This window comes from Nilaparvata lugens, chromosome 2 (genome assembly GCF_014356525.2).
Source record: "Nilaparvata lugens isolate BPH chromosome 2, ASM1435652v1, whole genome shotgun sequence".
NCBI lineage: Eukaryota > Metazoa > Arthropoda > Insecta > Hemiptera > Delphacidae > Nilaparvata > Nilaparvata lugens.
The window spans coordinates 4,106,239-4,133,404 of NC_052505.1; the positions used below are offsets into that span (position 1 = coordinate 4,106,239).

At 34.9% G+C, this 27,166-nt stretch overlaps 1 protein-coding gene across 4 annotated transcripts in view; it reads left to right on the forward strand.

Moving 5' to 3' along the window:
- The window catches only part of LOC120349760, a 117,857-nt gene extending 98,741 nt beyond the window's left edge, over window positions 1–19,116 (forward strand). For all 4 annotated transcript variants that reach the window (XM_039420366.1, XM_039420368.1, XM_039420367.1 and 1 more), the window contains 5 exons: window positions 9,851–10,006; window positions 10,938–11,103; window positions 13,463–13,496; window positions 15,996–16,133; window positions 18,978–19,116. In XM_039420366.1, coding sequence (XP_039276300.1) covers window positions 9,851–10,006; window positions 10,938–11,103; window positions 13,463–13,496; window positions 15,996–16,018 — 379 coding nt within the window. In that variant the 3' untranslated portion in view covers window positions 16,019–16,133; window positions 18,978–19,116. The remainder of the gene's footprint in view (window positions 1–9,850; window positions 10,007–10,937; window positions 11,104–13,462; window positions 13,497–15,995; window positions 16,134–18,977) is intronic.
- The last annotated feature ends 8,050 nt before the right edge of the window (window positions 19,117–27,166 follow it).

Genomic DNA, 27,166 nt, shown 5'->3' on the forward strand with positions numbered 1-27,166 from the left:
GTAAATTATGTCAAATCCACAGTAAATGTGTCAGTCAATTCATCACAATCAGATCAGTGTGATTCATTATTTTTTGTGAATATTGTCATTAATGGCAAATCAGTGCGTTTTCTAGTGGATACAGGGAGTCCAATTACTATTTTAAGCTCAGCTATTGCAAAAGAGCTCCAGTTGTTGTCACAATTAGTGCCTTATTTCGGAGCTATGAGGGGTGTTAATAATAATCTGCTACACGTCCTTGGTTCATGCAAGGTAGAAGTTGTTTACAATGATGTATATACTAAGCTATCTGCTGTTGTAATCAATCAAATTTCATGTCAAGCTATATTAGGTACAGATTGGTTGTCGGTAATTGCACCCAATTGGGCAAATAACATTCTGCCAAAGTCCAATGAAAATGATAATTTTTGTTTGTCTATTGCAAAAAATGAAACTGTGGAAACGCTAGCCAAGTCATATCCAAGAGTGTTTTCAAACAAAGATAATGAAAAACCCATATCGAAATTTAAGGTTAGTCTGAATTTGGAGGACAACAACGTCCAGCCTATTATTCACAGATCATACACTGTACCATATGCACTGCGGGACGAAATTGGTAATGAATTGGATAGATTGGAGTCAAAGGGAATAATTAATAAGGTGAAAACATCTGATTGGGCCAGTCCCATGGTAATAGTCCCTAAACCGAATGGAAAAATCCATATGTGCGCTGATTTTAAGGTAACGCTGAATAAATACTTAAAAGTAGATCAACATCCAATGCCAGTTCCTGATGACATAAGAAAGGAGTTTTGATTCCTCATGTTGATGTATTTTCACGTTTACCGTCAGCTTGTAGTGTAGAAGAGCATGAAGTTTGTTTCATTTATTTATCAACGCCGTTAATAGATGTAGATGAAGTGTATGAACACACTTGCAAAGACGAGTTGTTGAGTAAGGTTATTGAATATGTAACAAATGGTTTTCCACATACTATTGATGCTAATATGAAAGTTTTTGAGAGTAATCAATGTTCATTATCTGTGGTAAATAAATGTCTCTATTTTGGAGATCGCATTGTCGTACCAAGAAGTTTGAGAAAAAAGTATTAGGGGTAATTCATTCCAGTCATGCCGGTGTGGTAAGATCTAAATTATTGGCTCGCTCATATGTATGGTGGCCAGGTCTAGATAATGATATTTATCATACAGTTCAGTCTTGCGAAATTTGTCAGTCAACTAGAAACAGGTCAAACAATCAATACCGTCAACCTTGGCCGTCTGCCAAGAGTCCATGGGAAAGAGTACACATTGATTTATTTGATTTTCAAACTAATAAGTACTTGATATGTTGTGATTCCTATTCTAAATGGATAGAATGTTTTCTTTTGAAAGACAGGATTGATTTCCGCTCGGTATTGTCAAAATTAGCTGAAATGTTTTCTAGATTTTCATTTCCACGTACTTTGGTATGTGATAATGGACCACCTTTTAGTCCACATGGAATGAAAGATTTTTGTCAACGGAAGGTAATTAAATTGATTTATTCACCTCCGTATTCGCCGCAATCAAATGGTCTGGCAGAGCGTAGTGTGCAAACCTTCAATATTCTATTGTCCAAGTTTAATCTGGACAAGATTAAAAAGAGAATGCAAATAAGCCCACATGATTTGCTGTTTGATTGTTTTTTTGCGTATAGAAGTACTCCTTCTTCTGTTACGGGTAAATCACCAATGTCTGTCGTATTGAATTTTGAAACAAAAGTACCACTGACAAATTTGAAAAAGACTGTTACTTTCAAAGATGATTTGGTCGAAAGTCGGAGTATTGAAAATCAGAAAATTAAAAATAATGTGTTCAAGAAACCGGTCCCAAAATATCATAGAGATCAAATTGTATGGATTAATTGTAATAAGAAAAATTATAGTTATGGTGTCAAGTATGAACTAGGTAGAGTTGTTGAGGGGATAAGTAATTTTGTGTATTTGGTCAAGCTAGCTAATAATATAGTTTTCAAAGTCCATGTCAATCAACTCAGGGAGTTTTATGAGAATGCTAAGTTGAGCAAAGCATTAGCGGCAACAGTTGGAAAGCTTAAAATAATTTTATCAATCAGCTGATCGAATTTAATTTTCTTTGGATCGAAAGCGCCAGCTTGCCATGTGTTTGTTCCATTGTTGTATGCTGGCTTATGTATTGATGTACTTTGGCTTAAATAAAATCATTGAATTATTGAATCATTGGCCAGTTCGGTTTGCGCCTTCTATCAGCTGTATATGGAGTCTCATACATTCTGATTAGAACAGAGCACAGAGATTTTCTTTGGTTAGGAGTTTGTCGATGATTCTTTTTCTAATTCTTTCAAATTTTATTGCAAACAAAAATCACATTGGAAAATTTCTTAACAGACAACGAGATTACAAAAACGAGATGTCAAACATAAACCTACATTTATTTGTAGCACGGCCAGAAAAAGACAAACTTAAGTACTAGCCGTGAGTTCATTCAATATGACTTATATTTTTGTGTTAATATTTTGTGAACAAGAAGTACGAGTTGATGAGAGATGTGAGTAATTTCTTATATTTGATCTAAATGGTTATTCATATTGTAGTAGTCGGGGTCACTTCAATCAAAGTTTTTTATTTTGTAGCTATACATTTCATACGTATTGATTGTCCATAATGTATCCAGTGCTCATAATGGAAGTAATTGAATCACTCAAAAATAATGGCTTACTCGTCCTTCATAGAATTTACAGTGTTCCTGGTGATTGAGCCTGTCTTTTTCAGCGTTGACTATTAATAGAGTAAAGTAAATTCGTATGGCTTTTGTTGGTGGGGAGTCCCTTTTGGGAAGGTCCCACCGCCTGAATATATCACTTGAGCCGTCAATGGACCTTACAACTGTCATACTCCAGCCGGGACCGACAATTAATGTGACCATCCGATAACACGGGAGTGATCTGGTTAAAAAACTTTTGGTTGTGAGAGGGCTCGAACCCGGGATCTCTATGCTGCTATGCAAGCTCTCTATCCACTAGACCACTAATAATAAAGCTTTATATACAACTAGCTTACCTGGCGAACTTCGTACCGCCAAAAAGTCAATGTATCTCATGTCAAACTTTACTTAATTTGGTGAATCATGAAATTTATCTGACAATCAATATTTTCATTTACATCTGAATACAGACTTCCTATGTGCTATCCAATGATAGTCATGCAGCATTCATTATTCCCAAAACATATTCTTCTCAATCAATTGGTAGTAGTATCTAACAGTAAAGTGTTGAATTAAAAAAGAAATAGATAGGATAAATCAGTGTTTCAAAGATGAATTCAATGTTTTCATAGTTGTTTATTGTCAATAGATGGTCAAGGAAATATGAATCACACAGAATTACATATTCTTTCCATCTTCCATTTTAGGATGAATATAAGCTAAGCTAAATTAAATAAAAAATTGTAAATATTATTCTGCCATTAATGAATGCAATATGAACAACTCTCTTCCATGAGGTGAATAATTTTTCCAACATTTTCCGGTTACTCAATGATAGGGGAGTGATAATTATTTGTATAGGTCTTCTAAGGAATCATTAACTACAGCTGGTATCAATCAACTACACTCCAACTCCAAACTACCATTGTAATACCAGAAGCCTACACAATTTATCATAGGGTGACGTGTCTATTACAGCTGGTAACTTTAGATGCTAAATCATATTATCTCAATATGATCTTGAATCATGATCCCCTTTCCGTTCTTCGGTAGCCGCTAGGCCGATAATTTCGAAAACAGGTCTGTAAAATGGATTAATAAATAATCATTATTAGCCACCCTATTAAAATTTCTGGTCAGAAACCATCCCCAATATTCACACAACATATTCCCAAAGTTTCATGCCGTTATGTCAAGTATTTTTCAAGTCATAGGGAACAGACACACAGACATTCATTAATATATATATATATATATATATATATATATATATATATATATATATATATATATGAGATAGAAGATTTCATTCGGATCAAACAAAAGCCTCTCTAAATGGAGGTAGAGTGATAAGGTTGACTGCTTCCAGTTCTGTTATTTTAACATTTTTTTTAAATCACTTTTTCAATCAAAAAGTTCATGTAGTACCTACTATTGTGTTTGAGACATTTCTGGCGCTATCATATAGTTTCACAACTATTCTGTTCCACACTCCTATCTCTTGCAGTCATTAACCATATCTATAATAAAATATAAAGAGTTGGCTTATACACATACGGGATAGTAAAATTATGTTTGACGCATCATCAAGTCTGTACTACTGGTCTAATTAACTTGAAATTTTGCATATAGGCTAGATTCTTAATTAACCAAGGATGGTTATAGGCCTATTTTCAATTCTTCAAGATTTCATTACATCAATTTTTCAGATTATCAAGTTTGAAAATAGATCCTTGCGAAGCACGGGTTCCTACTAGTTGAACTGTAAGCCTCATTCTTAAACGAGAATAATTCAGGGGAATAACATAATATTGGCAGCAACATATTCAAATCTATGATCAGACTTCTGTATATCTGTATATAATTATACCATAATAGTTTTAAGAGTACTTTTTCCTTTGTGTAAATTGTGAAATTCGATGATTTACTAAAAGTTGTCAAAACAGCTGTTCTACAGATAAAATATCTCGACTATGTGTTCTTTTTATGAACTGATCTACCTTGATGAGTCTCATGACAGGTTGGGTCGTAAAGCCAACATAACTTGAATGGACTGTATGGTGTGAGAAACAGAATTTGATAAAAGAACTAATACTTGTCTAGTTCTTGCACCACAGACCCAACAAAGTGCCAAATTGAAATAACAACTAGTATACAATTTGTAATTAACTCTGGAAGCTAGAATGTTTGAAAAGAATTGTAACTGTAAATCTAAAAAATGTAATAGTTCTAAGTTGATACCTGTGATAATGATTTTTCTAAATAAAGACAAAGTTGTACAGAAACAATGACTGATTTTATTTTGCATTTTTGTCATAGGCTTAGAATAGTTCACAAACGACAAAATGTTTACTGATGATGGATATATAAAAAGGGCTGATACAATAATACAATAATGATTATGGATAAGTTTTCAATGTAAGTTAATATATAATTTAAATACAGATGAATATAACTTGAATAGTTTGATTTCTACCAATAACTGAATTGAGAAATTTAATAGTCCTGAATTAATAAATTTATGAAGTCAAATAATTCAATAGGTAAGCAATTGTCTGTGAATTCACTTTCACTGATTCTTGAGATTATTGTTCCTGAAAAAATGAATGACAAAAAAAGGTAGAAATATTACACAGTATAGATGATTAGAATCAACCATGGATGATCAATAAATTCAGAATAAATCTCAACAAATCATAACAATACTTTGTATGACGTGAGAGTACACCAGAAGCAACTTGGCTAATGTGTAGAACAGAGCAAAGACAGCTATACTGTCTGAATTAGAATGATTGATGATTAAAGTGAAAACGTTGAAAATTCCTAGAATCAAACATATACAGAATTACTAAAATGTGACTTCAAATACTTGAAGTGGCAAAATTGTTCCACAACAGACTTCCAATGTTATGGTAAAAGGAGAAAGAGACTCATAAAAAAGTGTAAGTGTAAGTTAAAATGTAGCAAATAAGTAGCAATTTACAGAATTAAAATATGAATATTAGAAATACCTCTGTGTAAAATGGACCAAAGAATAAGTCTAAAAATATTGAAAGTGACAAAACTCATCTGATAAACAATCGTTGCAAGTCAGGCCATCTAACTTGTTCCTGGGAGGGAGCGTGAGACACACACCAGTGACTCAGACATGGACAGGCAGCAGGGCACCTTGGATGCAATCAGTGAGAGAAGGGGAGACCAATGAGAAGGACACCAAAGACCAATGAAGTAGAACTCCGACGACCAATGAGATGAGCTCCATCGACTGAAGAGAAGAGCACCAAAGACCGATGAATGACCTCAGAGTGGATACACAGAATCCAGGGTGGACCGACACATGGAGTTTGTAATTGTAGTTGAAATGGCAAGGTGCCAGAGTTCAGAACATATGCAAAATGTGAGGTAGTGGTGGCAGTTAGCACAAACTAGAAATGTCCATCACAACGGTGAAAATAATTTGAATTGATTTTATACAGTTGAAAACAGAAAGTTCTGAGCACATTTGATAAGCCAGATCACTGGATGCACACAGAAATTGCACACGGGCAAGAATAGAGTTTATGAAACTTGAGGTTGGCAGAAGGCTACTTTTCTGATTGGTTGAGAATTGAACTGGGTTAGTATACACCCACAAAATCTAGAATCTTGGAACTAGTAGAGCAGCGGATCTTCAATCCTGATGCTGAATGTGGTGGACACGGTGTCCTGATGCAGAGAGATAGTATTGTGGCCTGCAAGTCACTGTGACTTGTAACTGAACCAATCAGACAAAGTGCCAAGAGAGAAAAAATTGAACTTACATTAAAATACTCACGAACACAATTTTTTAGTGTTCATAATAATATATGATGGCAGGAAACATTTGAATTTTGAGGATAAAGTTTGTGGAAAATTAGTTCTGCATTTTTAAAGTTGAACACGAGGTGACGCAGCACTAATAGGTTAGCTTTAGGAACGACGAAGAAATTTTGGACAGGAAAAATTCCACAGAGAAACTTATTTGCACATAATGAATAGGAGAACTTAGAGAACACTTTAAAACATTAATTTCAGATGAAAATATAAAATTGCTACACACACACACACACACACACACACACACCACACACACACACACACACCACACACCACACACACACACACACGCACAGACCAACACACAAAAATCACGTTTTTGGACTCAGGGGACCTTGAAACGTATAGATAACTTGTAATTAGGGTACCTTAAGTTTTTTGGAAAGCAATACTTTCCTTACCCATGGTAATAGGGCAAGGAAGTAAAAAGTGGTAGAAGTTGTAAAAAGTAGTACGGTAACAGTCTTAACTCTTGCAGGGACTACAGACACAATGATATTAAAAACTCCTTAAGTTTTATACTCAATTTTTTATGTTCTCTATTGCTTGTAATTCTAAAGGCAGCTTTGCAAAGTATTTCCTTCCCATGTAGTGCATCTTTTCCTTGAAAAATTCTAACCTGTGTCTCTCTCTTATTCTCCCAAATCAAGTATTGTAGCTGTTGAAACTCACATCAAATTCTTCAGTAATTTTCAATTAAGCGCCTTCCCGCTCCGTCGGTTGCCAACCCAACAGCCATTGTCATTTAATATTCTCGATTTTGTCATTATTGTATTCTGTAGTTGTATTTCTTGTCTGATTTTGTATTAGTGAGTATTTTTAGTGCCTCTCCATTTGGCATTGATTTGTTGATTGTAATTTTAATTCTGAATATGAATTCAGATTTGTGTGGCAGTGTCTTTCTTGCCACTTTTTTGCAATGGCTTCTCGTTTGTTCTAACACAGTTGTTCTACGCTCTACAGCATCTTTCCCTGGTTATTCCTGATACATCTTTTTCAGCGATTGCCAAGCTGATTTTAACTAATTCATCTATCTTTTCGAACAATTACCTTTGTATTCAAGTCGAAATTCATGAGCGGCGTTTCATTTCTCAGTGATTTCTTACAATTAATTCTCAATTCCTACAACATTGTTTGGTGAAGTATTCTCATTCAGAACTCTAAACTATTACAGATTTCAAACACGTTGAAATTCGAACTAGCAATATTAATTATTATCAATTATTTTGAGAACTTTACATATCTTTATTCAACAAGACATACAAATCATTGATTTGGTTCACTTCATCAGGACTTACAATACTAGAACTCAATTTTTTGCAAGCCTAGCATAGCCTGCATTGACATACATTGTGCATCACGATTTTTCATGTAATCAGTGCCTACAGTCTTGTGACATTCCAACTTTGAACAATTATTCATCTTTAAAAACTACATTATTCTCTCCATGATACATCATCCTTGCTGAAACCCTGGTTCCTGAATTTCAAGTCTCATTGAATCTCCTTATTCAACTCTGGTTCCTGATATTCCAATTTCTCTGGACATTGAGATTGGACGGCAGCACACTTGAAAGGCGGTATCTGTTCCTTTTATCAACTTATTTACCCAATTATATTTACTACAATTCTATTACCAATTTGAATAATAGTTATTCTCATAGCTGGCCTGGAGATTTGCCAGCCATTTTGAAATTACCTGCTCAGACCTACTACAAATTCATTACATTGCATTAGAACTATTCTAACAGCTGGCCTAGAGTATTTTGCCAGTCATTTCAAATAATCTTTATTATTTAGACTACTTATTTTCACTGGCATTTGTATATTAATACATAAGTTGTATTTGACTCATTTTGTATCATCCTTTGGTAATACTTAAGCTTAATAAGCTTTTTCATTTCAATAATTTACTTCATTAAGTTGAATCTGTTTTATTATTGAATGATGCCTGCTCTTTACTTCAATTCTTGAACCTTGCTCTCTCATCTGATGATAAGGGAACAAGGCTATGGTCCTCCTGGTTATTATTTCACTACTATCAATTCTCATTCATTCTCCAGTGAAGTGGTGCATGTTTACTCAACTCCCCAGTGGCATCAGTTGTAATTTAATCATAAGCAGTCCACTGCCAGCTGTGCGGAATGCATGCAATGCTTCAGTAGCCACGAGTATCATTCCATAGTTCTTCTACAGGGTAATTCCTAACATACATAATAACATCAAATACATATTGCCCATAAGCCCCCTGTGGGTTCGTGGAGCTTTGAGCCTAAAATCTTACTCAAGAATGTGTTGAAAACCAGAATTCACCCACAGTATTCCTGCTTGTCGTAGGAGGCGCCTAGAAGGAACCTCAAGGCAACTCTAGACGTTGCCTCACCTTCAAACCCACGGGATCTGCCCCATCAGGTCAGTTTCGGAGGGGCTAAAAGAAAAACCCAAGAGACCAGAGATGGGTGAAACTCCAGGCATAAATGTAGGTCAAGAGGCTGAGTCGAGGGTGACCAGGTGTCCTAGAGGAAATTTGGTGACCCCTCCTTCAGCGGAAGGAACTACAAAAAGGCCAGGAGTGAAACTCACGTAGGTCCCGAGTTTGTGGGTGGAGAGACCAAACCCCACCACTGCTCAAAGAAGGGCGGCCATTTAGGAAAAACTTCTTGGGAGAGGTGAGGCTTTTGTCCCAAGAAAAAAACCAAAGAGTCCGGAGATGGGTGGAGCTCCAGGCACAAATGTGGGTCGAGAGGCTGAGTCAAGGGTGGCCAGGTGTGGAACTCACGTAGGTCACGAGGACTAATCAGTCTGAAGAGACTGCCAAGCATATCACATTGGATTGCGACAAGCAACCAGGTGATGAATGGGATGTTAGCATAAGGGAAAACTCCTGGTTCTTGTAAAAAACACAGGTATTGGTTTGCCTAATTAACATACTACTTGGGAGCACAATAAGCTTCGGTTGACGTGTGGGGTTCGACTATTCCAGGATAAATTAAATTACTGTCGATTTCTAAGCCCAGGAATAATGTACCGTTTACTAATTCTAACATTTCATTATCGATAAAGACATTTGGGCAGATTTCGAAATGAAATTATGACTGACTTCCCCCCATTTAGGAGGTTCCTGTCATTGAAAAACTTATTCAAAAGAGAAAGGTCAGTTGCGGATGTCTCTTCTACACTTTGCAATGTATCACCTGAGAAGATGACATTCTATTCAATTCAATGTTTATTATATTGGTTCTAATGAATATAGTCTACTATTTCTCAAATCAGAATTGTTTGAATTTTTTGCAGATTGAATGAACTATATGGAGTGAGAGATGTACTCTATCCATCGGATTTCAAAGTCGTCTACAGAAAACAGATCTCACAAATAGGCTACTCTATACAGATTTTGCTATTCTTTGCTGGATACGCCGAATCACCAATGGATGAACAAGAACTGATCATGTATGATGACCATCTACTATAGTAGACCGCACGAAAATAGTCCGATAGTATTTGGAAAAGCTGCGTCTCTCCTCACCTCCCTCCAAACGTTGCCAATTCGTTGGGTGTGTTATTGAAATTGTTTTTCATCTTATAATCAGCTGTCAACAACATTGATCGTCTCTTACTATTGGCAACGTTGCATCTACTCTCATCAGACTATTTTTGTGTGGTCTATTTCAATAATTACGAGTTAACAAACAGTTAACAGTGTTAGTTATAACATGTTAGCAAATCAATAATAATAATATTCGTATGGCTTTTATTGGTTGGGAGTTCCTGACTGTAGTTCCACCACGCCTGAGTATATCATTTAAGCCGTCAATGGGACTTACGACTGTCATATTAACTTCAGCCGGGACCGACAATTTAACGTGCCCATCCGATAGCACGGAAGTGACTTGTTCAAAAACTTTTGCTGATGAGCGGGTTTGAACCGGGGATCTGTAGGCTGCTACGCAAGCACTCTCCACTAGACCACGGATCACTATTACATTTTTCTATTGTAGATTATTAGAGTTGCTATACTAACAATATCAGCAGGGAACTATAAAACTAAATTCAATCTATATTTGCTTTAAATAGACCTTTATGAAGCTCGGGTTACTTGCTAGTCTATATCATATAAACAAAATAACTGGCTTATACACAAACGGAAATTCACGAATGACGCTTCATCACGTCTGAACTACTCAACTCATTAACTTGAAATTTTGCATATAAATTCTCAACTAACTGAGGATGGATTTAGGCCTATTTACAATTCTCCACGATCTCATTACGTCAAGTTTTCAGTTTGTCAAGTTTCGCCTGCTAGTCTGTAAAAAAATAAATTCAATTCAAAGTCAATGTGTGAACATTCCCATAACAACCCATGTTATTTTTTTTACAGTAATTGTAAAGCGTTTGATATAGGAAAAGTGTCTCGGGATGGTATCAGACCGATGATAATGTGGAATCGGAATACAGATGGAAACGGATCTCCTACTCGCTCATTAATGACACAACAACAACTCGACCAGTGTTTCGATCAACATTTCGATATTCAAATTTGTGGGGTGGGTACCCAAATCAAATCAAATTTATTCACCTAAAGTTTCAATACAAATATACCGAATTTATTTATCACATTCCTCGATCACCATATCAGATTAATGATTGGTAGAGAATCAACAGGATAAATTCAAAACTGTTTCTCTCTATTTTGATAGAAATAGTCAAAATAAGGTTATGAAAACACCTTTATTAAGATCACAAAAATCTACAGTCAAAATATACATTATATTGCCGCATGATACAATAGAACACAGCTAATCCAAATTATCCATTTATCCGTTGTGACAATGTTATGCTTCCGGTACATCTTCTTTCTCTTCTTCTTCTTCTTCTTCTTCTTCTTCTTCTTCTTCTCTTCTTCTTCTTCTCTTCTTCTTCTTCTTCTTCTTCTTCTTCTTCTCTTCTTCTTCTTTTTTATGTCTCAGCATTTTCTTTTTCTTTGTCTTCTTATTTTTTCCTTTCTCCTCTGCCGTTAATCCATACCTTCTGTTTTTAAAACCATGTCTCCGGATTCATAATAATATAGAAGTTGACTTTCTACAGCTGTGGTTTTCAAACATAGGCACTTATTAAAGAGTGAGTCATATGTATGGGAACCCTTCAATGAGTTGGAGACTGTTGTAGATATAATACTGTAACTTTCAGAACAAGTTATTGATCGAATACTCTAACTTTTGACATACAACTGAATTTCAACCCCTCATAAGGGGGTGACTAAGGGGTTGTAACTCGAATATTTTAATTGTAAACACCCATTGAGTGGTACATCATTTTAAAGGCCTTTTTGAAACAAAGAAGATGGCATCAATAAAAATGTTCTATGATGTTTGTATCCCAAATAGATGGAATACAATAATTTCTCCAAAAACTAAAACTTCAATCAGCTGCCATTTTGGATAAAAGTATCATAGAACATTTTTTTTGATGTCATCCTTCTTGTTTTAAAGAGGCCTTTGAAATGATGAACCACTCAATGGGTGTTCAGATTTAACATAGGCTATTCGAGTTACAACCTTAAAGTCATCCCCTTATAAGGGGTTCTAATTCAGATGTACGTCAAAAGGTGGAGTATTCGACCAATAACTTATCCTGAAAGTTGATGTATTATATCTACAACAGTCTCCAACTTATTGAAAGGTTTCCATACATATAACTCACTTAACTCATTCTCTTCCACACACAGGCTTTGCCTTTGTGGAGAGTTTTCATGAAGTTTTTTGAAATATAATGTTGTATTTTCTGGGGCTACGATATAATAACAACTAGATTTAGTTATAGTGATTAATTTTTTAGTTCAACTGTAAGTTTTATTCATGATTGTTTGGTTGCAGAGGATGTAACGTTGTTGTATAATATCAATATTTGTACCCTGAAATCATGATAATAAAAACCAATTTGATTTGATTTGATTTGATGTCACTGTATATTGTAATATATTACTAATTCATAATATATAAACTATAAACAATTAACAACAGTTACAAATTTTTTTCAAAAAAACAATTCGAATGATATTTTCATCTTATTCTATAATATCAGCCATCTCCACCTCCTCTCATTGTCCCTTCCCCAGCTCTTCATCATCCAGCACCAAAGCCTCTATAATTCGTAGTAAACGCATGGTCCCTTCAACCTTCAATTACGAATTAAACCTCTATATTTCGTAGTAAACGCTTGGTCCCTTCAACTACGAATCAAACCTCTATAATTCGTAGTAAACGCTTGGTCCCTTCAACTAAGAATCAAACCTCTATAATTGAAAATAAAAGCTACCATATTCTACAACCATGAGTTTCAGCCAATCAGATTTCGTGAGTTATTTTGTTCAATCATGGGGAAGATAATAGCATTGATTATTCGGATGTTGGTTCAATATATTTAAATACTAGGTTATCGTATAATTTTATAGTGTACATTCTAACAGGAATAATACCGTATCATCTTAACTTGATACACAACACCATAATTTGATACTAAACGTCCAAACTGATTGATTTCTACTGACCATGGGATTCTTATGCTATCTTTTCTCTATGATAAAACCTTTAAAAACGTCAACCTGTTGCCTTGAAAATGTGCAACAACAGCAAGAAACATGTCGACAGAATAAAGATATGTGAATTTTTTCACAAAAAAGAATCTTGCTTTCATCTTATATCCGGAAACAATTTAGCAAAAGCACGGGGTTGGAAAAGGATGGAGCTATCTGCTTTGTCTAACGACAGAATCTGTTGCATTGATAAGGATAGCAAACCAATGTTAATGTGATACATTCACTATAAAGAGAATTGCACTGTTTTATATTTGTAATCCAGTTCATGTATCTTTGTTGATTGGAATCTATTCATCAATTTTTTTCAGATGGTTTTACTAGACCTGTTCCTGCTGCAAACTAGTGAGTTTTGATTATATTTTACAGTTCTTTACTCAATTTCCACTTCTTCTTCTTCTTCTTCTTCCCCTTCCCCTTCTCCTTCCCTTCTACTTCGTCTTCTTCTCATAGATTTCACCTCCTGTATTATGTTAAATTAACTTCATTAAGAGCCGATTTCCGAGCTCGGGATTTAGCCAAGTTCTAGACTTTAAACAGCTGGAGTAAGAGAAATGGCTTTCCGAAACGGGGCGTAGTTGCAGTTTGTATGATAATCTTTTTTTTCTCATTTCTTTAATATTGAAAAATCTGGTGTGGCGCACTCACACAACCTTCCTTGCCGTTATGAGAATTTATCACCTGCTAGTGTTCACGCGCATCTCAAGTCTACTACTCAAAGATTCAAGCCAGCTGGTGACAGGACAATAACGCTAGAGACACACGAAGTCTGCTATTTCTTCATAGTGAATGATTCAGTGGCCAACAGTTTGCAGTTGAAATAATAACTTTTTCTTGAATTTCGAGCTCATTTTAAATTTCAAGTGAAAATGTTACTGGTAATTAATTGTAGAGATTTTCATGCTTATTCTTTTCCACTTTGATTTTTTTGTTTAAATTGTATCTGGAGTCTGATAATTGGGAATCTTAAATCAAACTTTGCATAGATGGGGCGGAGCTCCTGGAATTTTTACAGTTACAGACGTAGCAGTTGATAGAGCTTATCAATGGCTATTGTAGATATAAATTTGATCAAAATCGTTGAAGCCATTTTCGAGAAAATCCTTATATTGTAAGGACCTTAAGTTCCAAATTTCAAGTCATTCTGTTAATTGGGAGATGAGATATCGTGTACACAGACGCACATACACTCATACACACACACACACACACACACACACACACACACACACACACACACACACACACACACACACACACACACAAATTGGGGTACCTTAATTTTTTCGGAAAGCAATACTTTCCTTACCTATGGTAATAGGGCAAGGGAAGTAAAAACGTTTTTCTTGACAAAATGAGAAATTCCTAAATAATTTGAAATAGCTGAAACTTTACACTTTTTCACTTTATTTCATTTTGTGTTTATTTTTTAGTTTTTTTTTTTGAAATTTAATTTAAACGTGGACTGCGACTACGCCCCGTTTCGGAAAGCCATTTTTCTAACTCCAGCTGTTTAAAGTCTAGAACTTAGCCAAATCCCGAGCTCAGAAACCGGCCCTTAATGAAGTTAATTTAGGTACCATAATACATATACACTCAGTATATGGTTGTATAATTGAATCTTATCTAAATACTCAAGTCTAAAAATCGAAATGAAGTATAAATAAACAAACATAGGCCCTAATGTCGACTTTGCTAAAAGTTCAAGTTACTAAAATGGAAATGACAATAATTCACAATATTTATAAGCAAGTCCTACTGCTCAAAGAACAGTAGACCTCGCGCAGCTATACACCACAGCCTCCTCTAATAATGTCCATCAGAGTAAATTATGTCCTGTTTTGTTGTGTTGGCGAGATATCAGTGTGAAAACGGCTAATGGCTGTTGGGGTTGGTGTATGGACAATTCCAATCATCTACTATCAACAGAAGCTAATTTCCTACAGGACATACTGAAAACTGTCCAACTCAAGTTGAAAGTAGAGAACGGTAGAGAGAAAACGCTAAGCTACATTGAACCATTAATTGCATGCAATTAATAATCCACTCGACAGCTGATTAATCATGAATGATTTTTACAGTAATATTGGACTATGGAGGAAATTCCTTCTTCTTTTATATTATGCTTGAAATGATGAATTTCAAAAAACCTTTTTATATACGTCAACGCGCGATTCAAAAACGAACATACTTGTCGAATTTCATGAAAATCATCTATTTTGAAGCATCGTCATAAATGCGGATAATTGACCGAGCAAAGTGAGTCCAAGATTCAAGTCGACGGTTTGGCATTTCTCTTAATGATTGAATTTTTATATGTTGTGCATTTACGGCGAAACGCAGTAATAGATTTTCATGAAATTTGACAGGTATGTTCCTTTTTCAATTGCGCGTCGACGTATATACAAGGTTTTTGGAAATTTTGCATTTGAAGTATAATAGAGAAGGAAAAAGGAGCCTCCTTCATACGCCAATACTAGAGTAAAAATCAGTCTATAAAATTATTTATCATAAATCAGCTGACAAGTAATTACACAGATATGTGGAGAAGCTAGTCTATTGCTGTATTTCCATAAGGTCTATAGTTTCAATCAGCTACTTGTGGATGAGAATACTGCGTGAGGTCTACCGTTCACAGAACTACTAGTATAAACATGAATACATAAAGAGAAATGCAAAACCATTGACTCGAATCTTAGAGCTCACCTCGCTCGGTCAAAAAATATTATAAATATCTTGTTCAAACCAAAGTCTGACTTTTTTGTTCACTCTCACAATGGAGGCAGTTATTCTACTCTATGATTCCAATATTGCACTAGATAAAATATGTTGCTATTTTCTCAGTGAGGGAGCATTTCGAGAGATAAATTATATGCCTGATATGATTCGAATCACGAATGTAACACATGGATCCGAGTATGGCAATACTTATGAGATAGGCTCAAGATGGGAATACGAGCTAGAAGCTACTGCTGACGCGGTGTAAGTATAGATCTATATTTCTCACTACTTTCGAGACAGCCCTCGTATTCCTGATCCTATAGTGAGGTCCATGTAATAATGGCAGTATTGAATTTATTTATTTATAGTTTTCACAAAGAAGCACTGTTTGGGAGTAAAAAACTAAGGAAACTCCCAAATTTAAAAAACTATTTTCCTCCCAAATTTAGATAACATTTTAAAAGTCCGAAATAGGGTTATGATTTCACATTTCTAAAATTCAGTCCATGTTCACTCAAAAACAATAGAAACTAAGAATTTTAGATTTTTAAAATACATAATAAAAAATATATTAAATGCAAATTACCATTAACTGAAAAATAAATGAATTAACATTGGTGTTGCTATCTTTGTCAACAAAGTACATATTGCTCTCCTTTTCTAGCTTCGCGACGTTGCCAGATCGTTTCTTAACAATGTAGAAGTTCTGACATTATTTTTATAAATAACGGTTTGCCTAGCTTGGCTGCAATCGGTAAAGCATGAGTGCAAAAATATATAAGTCTGATAGTGGTTCTTAGAATGTAACTTAGATAAAGTTCTTATAAGTTCGCTCAGGGGTTCTTGCAGTTTACTGCTCTTGGACAATTTATTTAAATCTTTGGAATGTATTATTTCCAGAGATTTAATTAACAATGCAATATATTGCTGAGTAAACCAGCTTATTCTATTAATAATAAAATCGGATGGTAACTTTCTTGATAATTCAATATTGATAATTCGATAAATAATGAATATGAGATTGGTCATGCATGGGATTGGGGAATCAAATGAAGGATACACCATAAAAAATTTGATACATATATTGTATAAATGAATATCAAAAACCAAATAAATCTGGAAACATATAGAGCAACAAGCACACACAATAAATATAGGAACAAATATATCAAAAATAAAATATCACAGATTGGCTCACTACTTTTTAGCTCTTTAGCACGAAACGTTACCATGTGCTTTAATTCATTAATAATATGCATTTATTTTCATGCATCTTATGTATCGACTTGCTGCTGCTTGTCGATTTAAAAATCTCACCATATATATCTTCTTCCCAAAAATCATAAAAATAATCAATTGATAGATAATAAATTATAAATATATCAATATCTATAGGTCTCAGAATATTCCTCAATAATATATATATATATATATCTCTTAGAGCTTAAGGTTCGGCCTCTGATGGAAGTAGATAAATCAATTTATCCAGTGAATAGGAGCTACATTATATCTTTACAAATTGTTAAATAAAATCAATGATTAAGTGAGCATATGTATATTATAAGATTGAAATAAAATATTCCTTTCATCTGTGCACCTTTGGATATGTAAGTTTGATACAACCCTTATCTAATAAAATATATTTTTTGTACCTTCTTAAGACTTGCGCAAGTTTTATAATAATTTTTAATATTTATAACCTTTCCGACAAGCTAGCTTTTTATATTTGTTTCACTCGAAGCACTGAGGGCGCCCCAACTTCATATATTTTGACAATTTATCACTCACATGCTGAATTTTTGCAAGATGTTGGCGGCGATCCAAATTTCCTGGTCGTCCTGGATTTTTGGTGGCCGAAGTCATCTTCTCCAAGGGAATGAATAAATGTTAAATGACTTTCGCTTTAATGCAGCATCACTAAGTCTTATAAAAAATTAATTAAAGAATTTAAACTTTAAGTCTTTCAAAAGTACAATTTAACAAAGGGTCTTGTGCTCTACAAATTTTAGTGTCGTTCCATAGTGGCATCTGGCAGGCAAGTGGGCAGGTTCTACTCTTATTTCTACAATTTTCATTTCCAACTTACAAATTTACATATATTTAAATGATTTACTAATATGCCATTAAAAAGATCAAATAGTCCGTGCCAATCTACTAAATTATTGCCTATATCTTAGGTATAATATTTCATAATTACTTGGACCATATCTGATACATAAACTGAGTAGTGATAATTTATAAATTCTTATCATTTATAGAAATATTTATATATACATTTGAATCGGTTCTCTATTGCTGCCCATCGATTACTGCAATTTGATTGGTTCATGCAAATTCATTAATGTATCCATGCGCCTAGGAATATCCTACTTCCTTAATATTCTAATTTATTTTTATTTGGTGGTTTATGTATATTCATTACAGATAATAATTTTTTTTGGGGGGTTTATAAGTTGTTTCTCCCTCTACAACAATTAGCCATGTGCTTTCCAAAGTCCTCCAGTTGCATACCATTTGTTTACAATAAATTTTTGCCAAGGTGTCTGGCTAGATTTGATCGATTATTAGGTCGCCGATCAGTAGGTATTTTAAGCCTAATCTCAAATTTTTCAATACTTTATATAATATAATAAGTAGCAAATACCTTTCTTTTTCTATTTGGCTGTTCTAATTTTAGCCATGGTACCCGCCATTATCTAATTGCTCAATTGTTGTTATCGCATTTGGCGATAATAGACTAGCTATTTCACTTCAGACCTATAACATTCTTCCAAATAGCGATTTTACTTGCCTATCACATTTCAATATGTTACAAAGTATAATCACTTAACAGGCTATTCAATCTCAATCATCAAAACTTATTATTCAATCATTGAAAAATATATTTTCTAGAGGAGTAAAATATGACTGATTATTTTGAGGGCCTCTAACATGACCCAATGACTATCCTTAGGCAGCCAGGACCAATGATTTAACCTGTCCATCAATGTTGATTCCATTATATTTTTTGCAAGTTGATGCTGATAGCTCAGATTTGTCAATTTTGATTCATTAATAATGTAAAATTTATATTAAAAATGTACAATTTCTTCATTTGTCTTGAAGGAATTGCGGAAAATCTGTGGGTAGAGACTATAATGAAAATTATGCTACTAAAGTCTCATTTGTAAAAGATAAAAAATGGACTGTAATAAGCGACTTGAGAGGTTCAGGACATTTCACCAATGTACAACAGACAATTTACAACTGCAAACGTGGAGAGGTAAGTGGATCTTCTCCCTTTTCCTCTGTATTACAGAAAAATGAATGTCATCTTGCGGGAAGATTTGTGCCATCAAATTGTATATCCATAGAGAAATGATGGCATAAGAAGATGGTATATGTCGTTTATGTCCCAAATTTCAAGTTGAATTTTGTCAACTCAAGCCGATTTCTGTTGACTACTGTCTATTATTACTGTTTTGTTGGGTTGAGAGTGTGAGAATGGCACAGTTTGAGAGACTACCATCGTAAGGCTATAGATTATAGTTACACACTCAACGGTTTTTGGACGTACGATTTTTTGCCGTCCTTATAAACTCTATTAGATTGAACAGATGATGTTTGTCAAGTTCCTTTTTAATCAGCTAGAACTTTGTGGAAATATCACAGAATCATAGGGCAACATAATGTGTAAGAATTCTTTATCAAAATAACGGGACGGGGAAAATGTCTCCATATATTGGTATTTGGGTCATTTTTATCTGACCTACAGTTATATTGTAATTGATAATTATGTTTGTCAATGTCGAGACTTTTTCAAGCAGAAAACATGAAATTTTCGACATGCTGGAAACTTTATCGTTTCGAATGATAAGTAGATGGTGAAAGCAAAAAAGTTTCGATATCCCATGATTCTGAGAGAAGTGATAGGCCTATTTAAAACAAATACTAATTTTTGTGTTGTTTCCAATTTCATCAAAAAAGTTAAACTTCCTTTTAATCCTCCAACCCTGAAACTTTTCTAGCACTACTGGGATATTGGGGATGATATTCTACATTCAATTCTGATGTTAAATATTGGAAATTTGAGAGAGTCGAAATTTTACATGATTTGGCAATCCTGTACTTTGTTCGGATGGAGGGCCACGTCTCAACTTATTTTATACAAACTATAACAAAGAATGGGCCTGACCTTTGGAACATGAACGATCTATTCCATAGGATATTTTGTCTCTATGGTTGAACAATGACAAAGGACACTTTTAATGATTAATGTATATTTTATGAGTGCAGTAGTGGAGTGCTCATGAGGTCTTCACCAGAACAAAATAATGACTCCAGTCCATTGATGCTCATTTACTTATGTTTTCCAGCAGTTGGTATTCCTGAGAGTTGTGAATGAGTTTGTTGAAGGTATACTGACCGTGTCTCCTTACATATATCATCATGATGGCGTTGAAGTTGGTACATTTGTTTACCCAGATTTGAAGAGAACACTAAAAATTCGTGAAGTGAAATTCATTGACCCAAATACGGATAAAATATTGAGATATGGTGAGTGAAATCACTTTTTCTCAATAATGCATGAGTTTGGAAGATGAGCGCAGAATTAAAACAAAATTCAAATTTAGAATGCAAAATCAATTTATCTGTCATTATATTACAATCAAGAAGACAAAATGCTGTGAAGTATGAATAAATGCATGAGCATCTGTCTGTCTGTAGTTTTCTGCTCGTAAGCAGGTCCTTCTATATGGCAGCAGTCCTCCACTCTCTTCTATTCTCTGCCAGTCGCTTCGTTGCATAGTAGCTCATCCTCTCAATCCATGAGCATAATAGTGTTTCATCACAATTATCTCAATATAACATTAAATATGAGATAACTTTGATATAATGTAACGTAGTTGAGGAATTTGTATAATTCACTACTTGATCTAAAATTGGTGCCCTGATCTCTTCTATCTATAGACCTTGGATTGTATTTCTTTTTTCATCCAATTTAAAAAAAAAACAACTGCACATAGGGAACTAATCATATCGACTGTTTATCAAAAGTATTCTAATACACAATTTTTTGTAAAATTATATTCTCTTCCTTACTTTTACTCACTTTCACATGCAATGGTAACTGTACAAAAAAATTAATGTGTGACTCGTGAGTAAAGTGTTTTGTTGCTGCACTCGAAAAACTTTTTCTACTTGCCTTTGGCTCGTGAAAAAACTGTTTCTCTCGGTGCAGCAATTCCTTTTTTTATGCACTAGAATAAAGCTACTCTAGTACTATTATTTTATTAAAATACTATTATACTATTCTGTACAGGGTGTCTGATAAGTCACTCCCTATTTTTATACAGCTATAATTTCTTTACTCATGAACCAATTTTGTTAGAACTATATTTGTTAAATAGAGCGCTCCTTGAGGTTGTGTTTTCATTTGTTCCAGTTTGAAAATGCCCGTCTCTTGACTGTGGAAGAATGAGCCAAAATAGCAGCTCGTTATGTGATCTGAGGATCTGTGGTGCAAGTACAAAGATGCAGTGGAGGGCTGAACGAGGGATCCATTCAAAAACTGTTGAAAATTCTCATTCCAAATTACTAACAACAGGGAGTGTTGCAGATGTAAGACGATCAGGAAGTCCATCAACGTCAAGGACAGCAGAGAATGTTGACATAGTTCGTGAAATGTTCATGAGAAGCCCTAAGAAATCTTGGCGTCAAGGATCTCGTGAAAGTGGTCTTTCACGATACTCTGTTGCAAGAAATTGTTTCTTAAGGAAGATCCCAGTGTTTTTGCATCCAGTGTTGCATGGATCCCTCGTTCAGCCCTCCACCACCTTTTTACTCGCATCACAGGTCCCCAGAACTCAAAACTCTGTAGTACTATTACAATTATTCTAGTTCATTATTCATTATTATAGTTACTGTATTGTGATATTTGTTTCAATTGTATTGATTTTTTCAGTTGGCGAACTGTATGTTGTGACAGAAATTAATCCCATTGTTGGAAGACTATATGATGGAGCAGCGAGTTTGAGAGAAGAAAAATTGTGAGTGGAAATCTCTGAATAACTGGATTTTTTCCTAATTCAAATAATTATTAAGAATAATTTCATAATTGAAATAAAATATTTTGTTATAATTGATTATATTCCCACATTGTTGAAAAACAATCTGGCAGCATTGCAGAGGTGGAAGAGGATAGCACTATCTGCTTTGTGGAATGATAGACAAGGATAGCTATGATAACATTAAAAATACTCCCATTATAACGTGGACCTCACTATAGCTAATAATAATAATAATAATGAAGTTGAAATGTGATAATAATAATTGACCGAGCAACGTGAGGTCTAAGATTCAAGTCAATGGTTTTGCATTTCTCTTTATGTTCAAATGTTTATATGTTGCGCATTTACGGCGAAACGCGGTAATAGATTTTCATGAAATTTGACAGGTATGTTCCTTTTTAAATTGCGCATCAACGTATATACAAGGTTTTTGGAAATTTTTCATTTCAAGGATAATATGAAAGGAAAAAGGAGCCTCCTTCATACACCAATATTGGAGTAAAAATCAGACTATAAAATCATTAATTATAAATCAGCTCTTGAGTGGCGACATGCCATGACACATGCAATTCAATATCTCAATGTAACTTGGTAAAAAATCAGCTTCTGTGTAGACTACCTATTAATTGCATGCCTCATTGAATGCAATTTTCATGAAGTATTAAATGAACTATTGATTGCATGCAATCAATAACTGAAATAACATAGTATTGTCTCTTGAAATTTCTCTACTTTGAACTTGGGCTGTCCTGTTGCCAGTATAAGGAGATTGGCTTTTGATGTTAGCATTTTTGATACACCAACCCCAAGAGCCATCAGCCGTTTTCACACCAATATCTCACCGACACGACATACAGACTGGATATACTCTAATGGACAGTATAAGAGGAGGCTGCGGTTTTTAACTGCGCAAGGTCTACTGTTCACAGAACTACTAGTATAGATTGACCTGGTTGGTTCAGGACTGGTTTCTGGTGTCCATAACTGAACAATTTCAGGAGTAGTTATGAAGTACCGGTGCTGCGAGACTTTTTTACAACTTTCCTCCCCTCACCACTCCCACCACACCCATCCTGTGTACCCCCCACCACCACCCCGCTCCTGTCGCACCCCCCCAGCCACTTAGAAGGAGAACCTCTCTTTCACTCTCTCTCTCTCAGAGAGAGAGAGAGAGAGGTTCTTCTCCTGAGAGGCTGGGGATGTGCGGCATGAGCGGGGGAGGTGGGGGTACACAGGATGGGTGCATAGGTGGGGGGAGGGGGGAAAAGTTGTAAAAAAGTCTCGCAGCACCGGTACTTCATATCTACTTTCAGGGCCTCTGACATGACCTTAAGACTTATTTTTAGGCAGCCGGGACTGATGGCTTTATGGTTTTATCGTCATTCAACATGATAACAGTTTTCTCAACATATTTATCTTGTTGAACATTGTTCAATATATTCTTATTACTGTTTTTCCTGAGTATGTTATCAATTGTGACTTCTTGGACAGAGAAATGCCTGCCTATGACAAGCTATCACCAGCTACAGCTATGGATGTCTATTCATTGGATATGCTGAGGTCATTCATGAAGAGAAAGATGCCCGACTCTAGACTACCAGCTGTTAATTACCAACATGATAATAAATATTGGATACACATTAATGGAGGATACATAACCGGCCCCAGTGTCTATCAAGTTGGCAGACTCTGGGATGAAGTGTATGTGGCTGACAACAGAGATCCTTTAATGTAAGTAGTGTCCTTCTCCTCCTCCTCCGGTATGGTTTGTATATACATTTATATACATTTATATACATGTATATACATTTCATGTATATACATGAAATACCGGAATGGTTTGTTGAGTGCAGCAGAGGAACTTTGCGCACGTATTTCACATTAAGTTTTTCCTACAGTTACCATTGAATATGAAAATTGAGTGATTATGGGTAAAATTGCCTGAAATCCATCAAATGTATATCTGTGTAATTTTATTATTAATAAATAAAATAGAATGTAGTATGTGTGTTTGAATGGCGGCTGTGTGCTGTCAACTGCTGTCATCTACCACAGTCCACCCCATCAAGATTCTTATAACGTGCACCAGTGACAGTTACCAACTTAATTCGGATTTTGCTGCACTGGTGCTCCATATAACCTACTAACTATTTTGTGTTGCCATGTTGCAAATCTGGAGTGCAGGAAAAAATTGTCCCGCACTGGAGCGGAAAAGTGATTCTTTGCGTTCTATAATCAGTGCAGCAATGGCCACTTTTCAATGTAACTGTAGGAAAAATATATTGCAGCCGGTTGCGATGTATTTTGAGCATTATTCAAATGGTCTGAAACCGGTAGGCTGGGGGCTCTAGCCAATGACTGGAGGGGGACTGGAGTGATCCGCAAGCCTTCTGCGCTACATATTCATATTGAGCGTCATACTCAACATTGTTGGTGCCTTCTGAGAAACAGGGCTCCAATAAGTTACTTAGTAGCTACTTGAGAGAGCTTGAAATTGCCAACTAATGAATGATAATATTCAGAGTTTTTTGGAGGACCAGCCAACAAATTAATGCCGGCAATAATGATTATGAAAAATGTCTGACTTATGTGCAGTGAGAAGTTTCTGGAACTAGGAGCAGAGCCTAGGAAGTTGCACATAGATGTTGAGTTGGACATCAATGTAGGGTGTAGATTGAAGAAATTCATAAGATCCATGTAAGTTATCGGAGATTCCCTAGCTCAATGGGGAAACCAGATCTGGTATTGGGAAACTCTATTTTAGAAATAATTTGAAGCACTGAAACTCATAGAAGTTGAGTTGATCAAGCAGCAACAGGCATTGAGATTGCAATACATTTTCACAAAAGTAGATAAACTGTAATACATATGAGATAACTGATTAAGGTTCACACAGTTAGTAAGAATCTTTTAGTGTACTGTGACATGAATAATGACATGAAAACCGAACAAAAAGTTGATAATATGTGAGGAGCAAACTGTGACGTCCTGCATGTTTTACATTGCAACAAACGAGAGGGAAGGATGTGGAAGTGAACCAGGGCCACACACGAAGAAACAGAAAGATCCAAGGCTAACTAAATCTTTCGTCATTGCAGTAGCAGTGAGCACATGGCGAATTCAAACTTCAGGCATCGGCGGGAAATTTGAAGACAATGGCTGGAACAATCATATCCTTATCGGTCTTTTTTTAATTTTGGAGTTTTTGAACATAATTTCGGGTTTTGAAGCCTGCAAATGTACATTTAAGAGTTAAGATTATTTTTATATTTTTAGTCCAATTCCTCTACTCATCGCCGCATCAAACGATGACCAGACGCCACGCCACTGGTGACCTGGCTGGTTCAGTCAGGTGTTAAGAGTTTTCAGGTCGCAACTGATCATTTTCAGGGCATTGGACATGACCTAATGTTGCTTTTAGGGCAACCGGGACCGATAGCTTAACGTGTTCATTAGAAACAGGAAGCCCTCTCTAATGACTGTCTAGGACAGAAAAGCAATGTTAATCATCCTCGTTAAGTCAGTGGTGCTGACTTTAATAATGTAAAATCATAAAATAATAATAATTACAAAAATGCTTAATTTTATTAAGTTAAGAACATTTTAAATTAAGAAGTGATAATTCCGAAAGGTTTTTAAAACACAAAATCACCTCCACTACAGCACAGAAATGAGACTAGCATTTCATTATTATTTTTGTTGTATTTTTGTTAATCGCAAATCAACATTGTGAGTGATTTTTTAAAGATGGATTTCGACTTGTAAATTATTGTGGAATTTGCAATTTATTTTGAATTGTAGCTGTCTACAGGACCGATGGAACACAAAGACGGTATTTGAGAACTATGAAAAATACCAAAATTACAATTACATTCTCCCCAGAGTGATTGAGTTCTATGGAGGAAAGATGTACGAACTTGACCTTCATTCCATAAGGCAATTAATATCAGCAATTGGCCTCAGAGTTTGGATATGCACTAACGAGAAGGTATTTCACTCCCAATTATTAAACGAAAATCAAAATTGAACACTGTAAATCACCCCGAAGACATTTACTGTGATTTACAGCATTTAATTTTGATTTTCGTTTAATAAATACTTTATTTATTGATCTATCAGCATTTGTATGAATGCAATGTCTTATTGATTTCCATATGTCCAATTATTTGTTAGTTCATTAATTCATATTTCAATTTATTCTTATTGACAGTGGATACAAAAGAAATGAATTTGATAATACTTTCTATAGTTAGACTCATGTTTCAAAGTCAGCTTCAGATTTTAAATTTATTTTTCCATCCTTGTCTGTCATTGAACAAAGCAGATAGCTCTATCCTTCTCCATCCTTCACACCATTGCTAAATTGTTTGTATACTATGTAGAAATATAATGAACTAACCGATTATTTAATCTCAATTGATAATATTTATTATAATAATTTTATTCGTATGTCTTTTATTGGTCCTGATAGAAGTTCCACCTCGCCTGAATATAATTAAGCCATCAATGGGCCTAACGACTGACATACTTCAGCCTGGACAGCCAATTAACATACCCATCCGATGATACTTATTATCAATAAATGGTTGTGGACCCCCCAAACAAGTTTGACATAGTTGGATAATTCAAAACAAGTCGACAAAAAGTAGAAAGAAACTGTTAAATCACACTATCTAATATCATCTAGTTTGAAAATCTATACAGAATCAAACGGCTTTACTAGCCAAATTTCGAAATTTTCAAAATTGTAAGCCCATCGAATCGGAACTTTCAGAGTAGGCTATTGATTATTGATTTATTAAAAAACAAGCAGGTGTAACCCGTGCTTCTCAAGGATTTGTGGGAAACACAAATAGACTGAATTTAATTTATAGTTCCATATGCTGAAAATTAGAATATTATCCTATCATATTCACTTCAATGAAAAAATAAATTGTAAAAATACAAAAATTGAATAAAATATGTGTTAAGCTGCGTTTACACTAAAGTTATTAACGAAATGTTTATTTTTCCCTCCTTATAGATTCTATTAGATTAAGGCTGTTCGGTGCCCTATTACCATAGGTAAGGAAAGTATTGCTTTCCCAACAAAATTAAGGTACCCCAATTTCTAAATTTCTATATGTTTAAAGGTCCCCTGAGTCCAAAAAAGTGGTTCTTGGGTATTGGTCTGTATTTATGTGTGTGTGTATGAGTGTTTGTGCATCTGTGTACACGATATCTCATCTCCCAATTAACGGAATG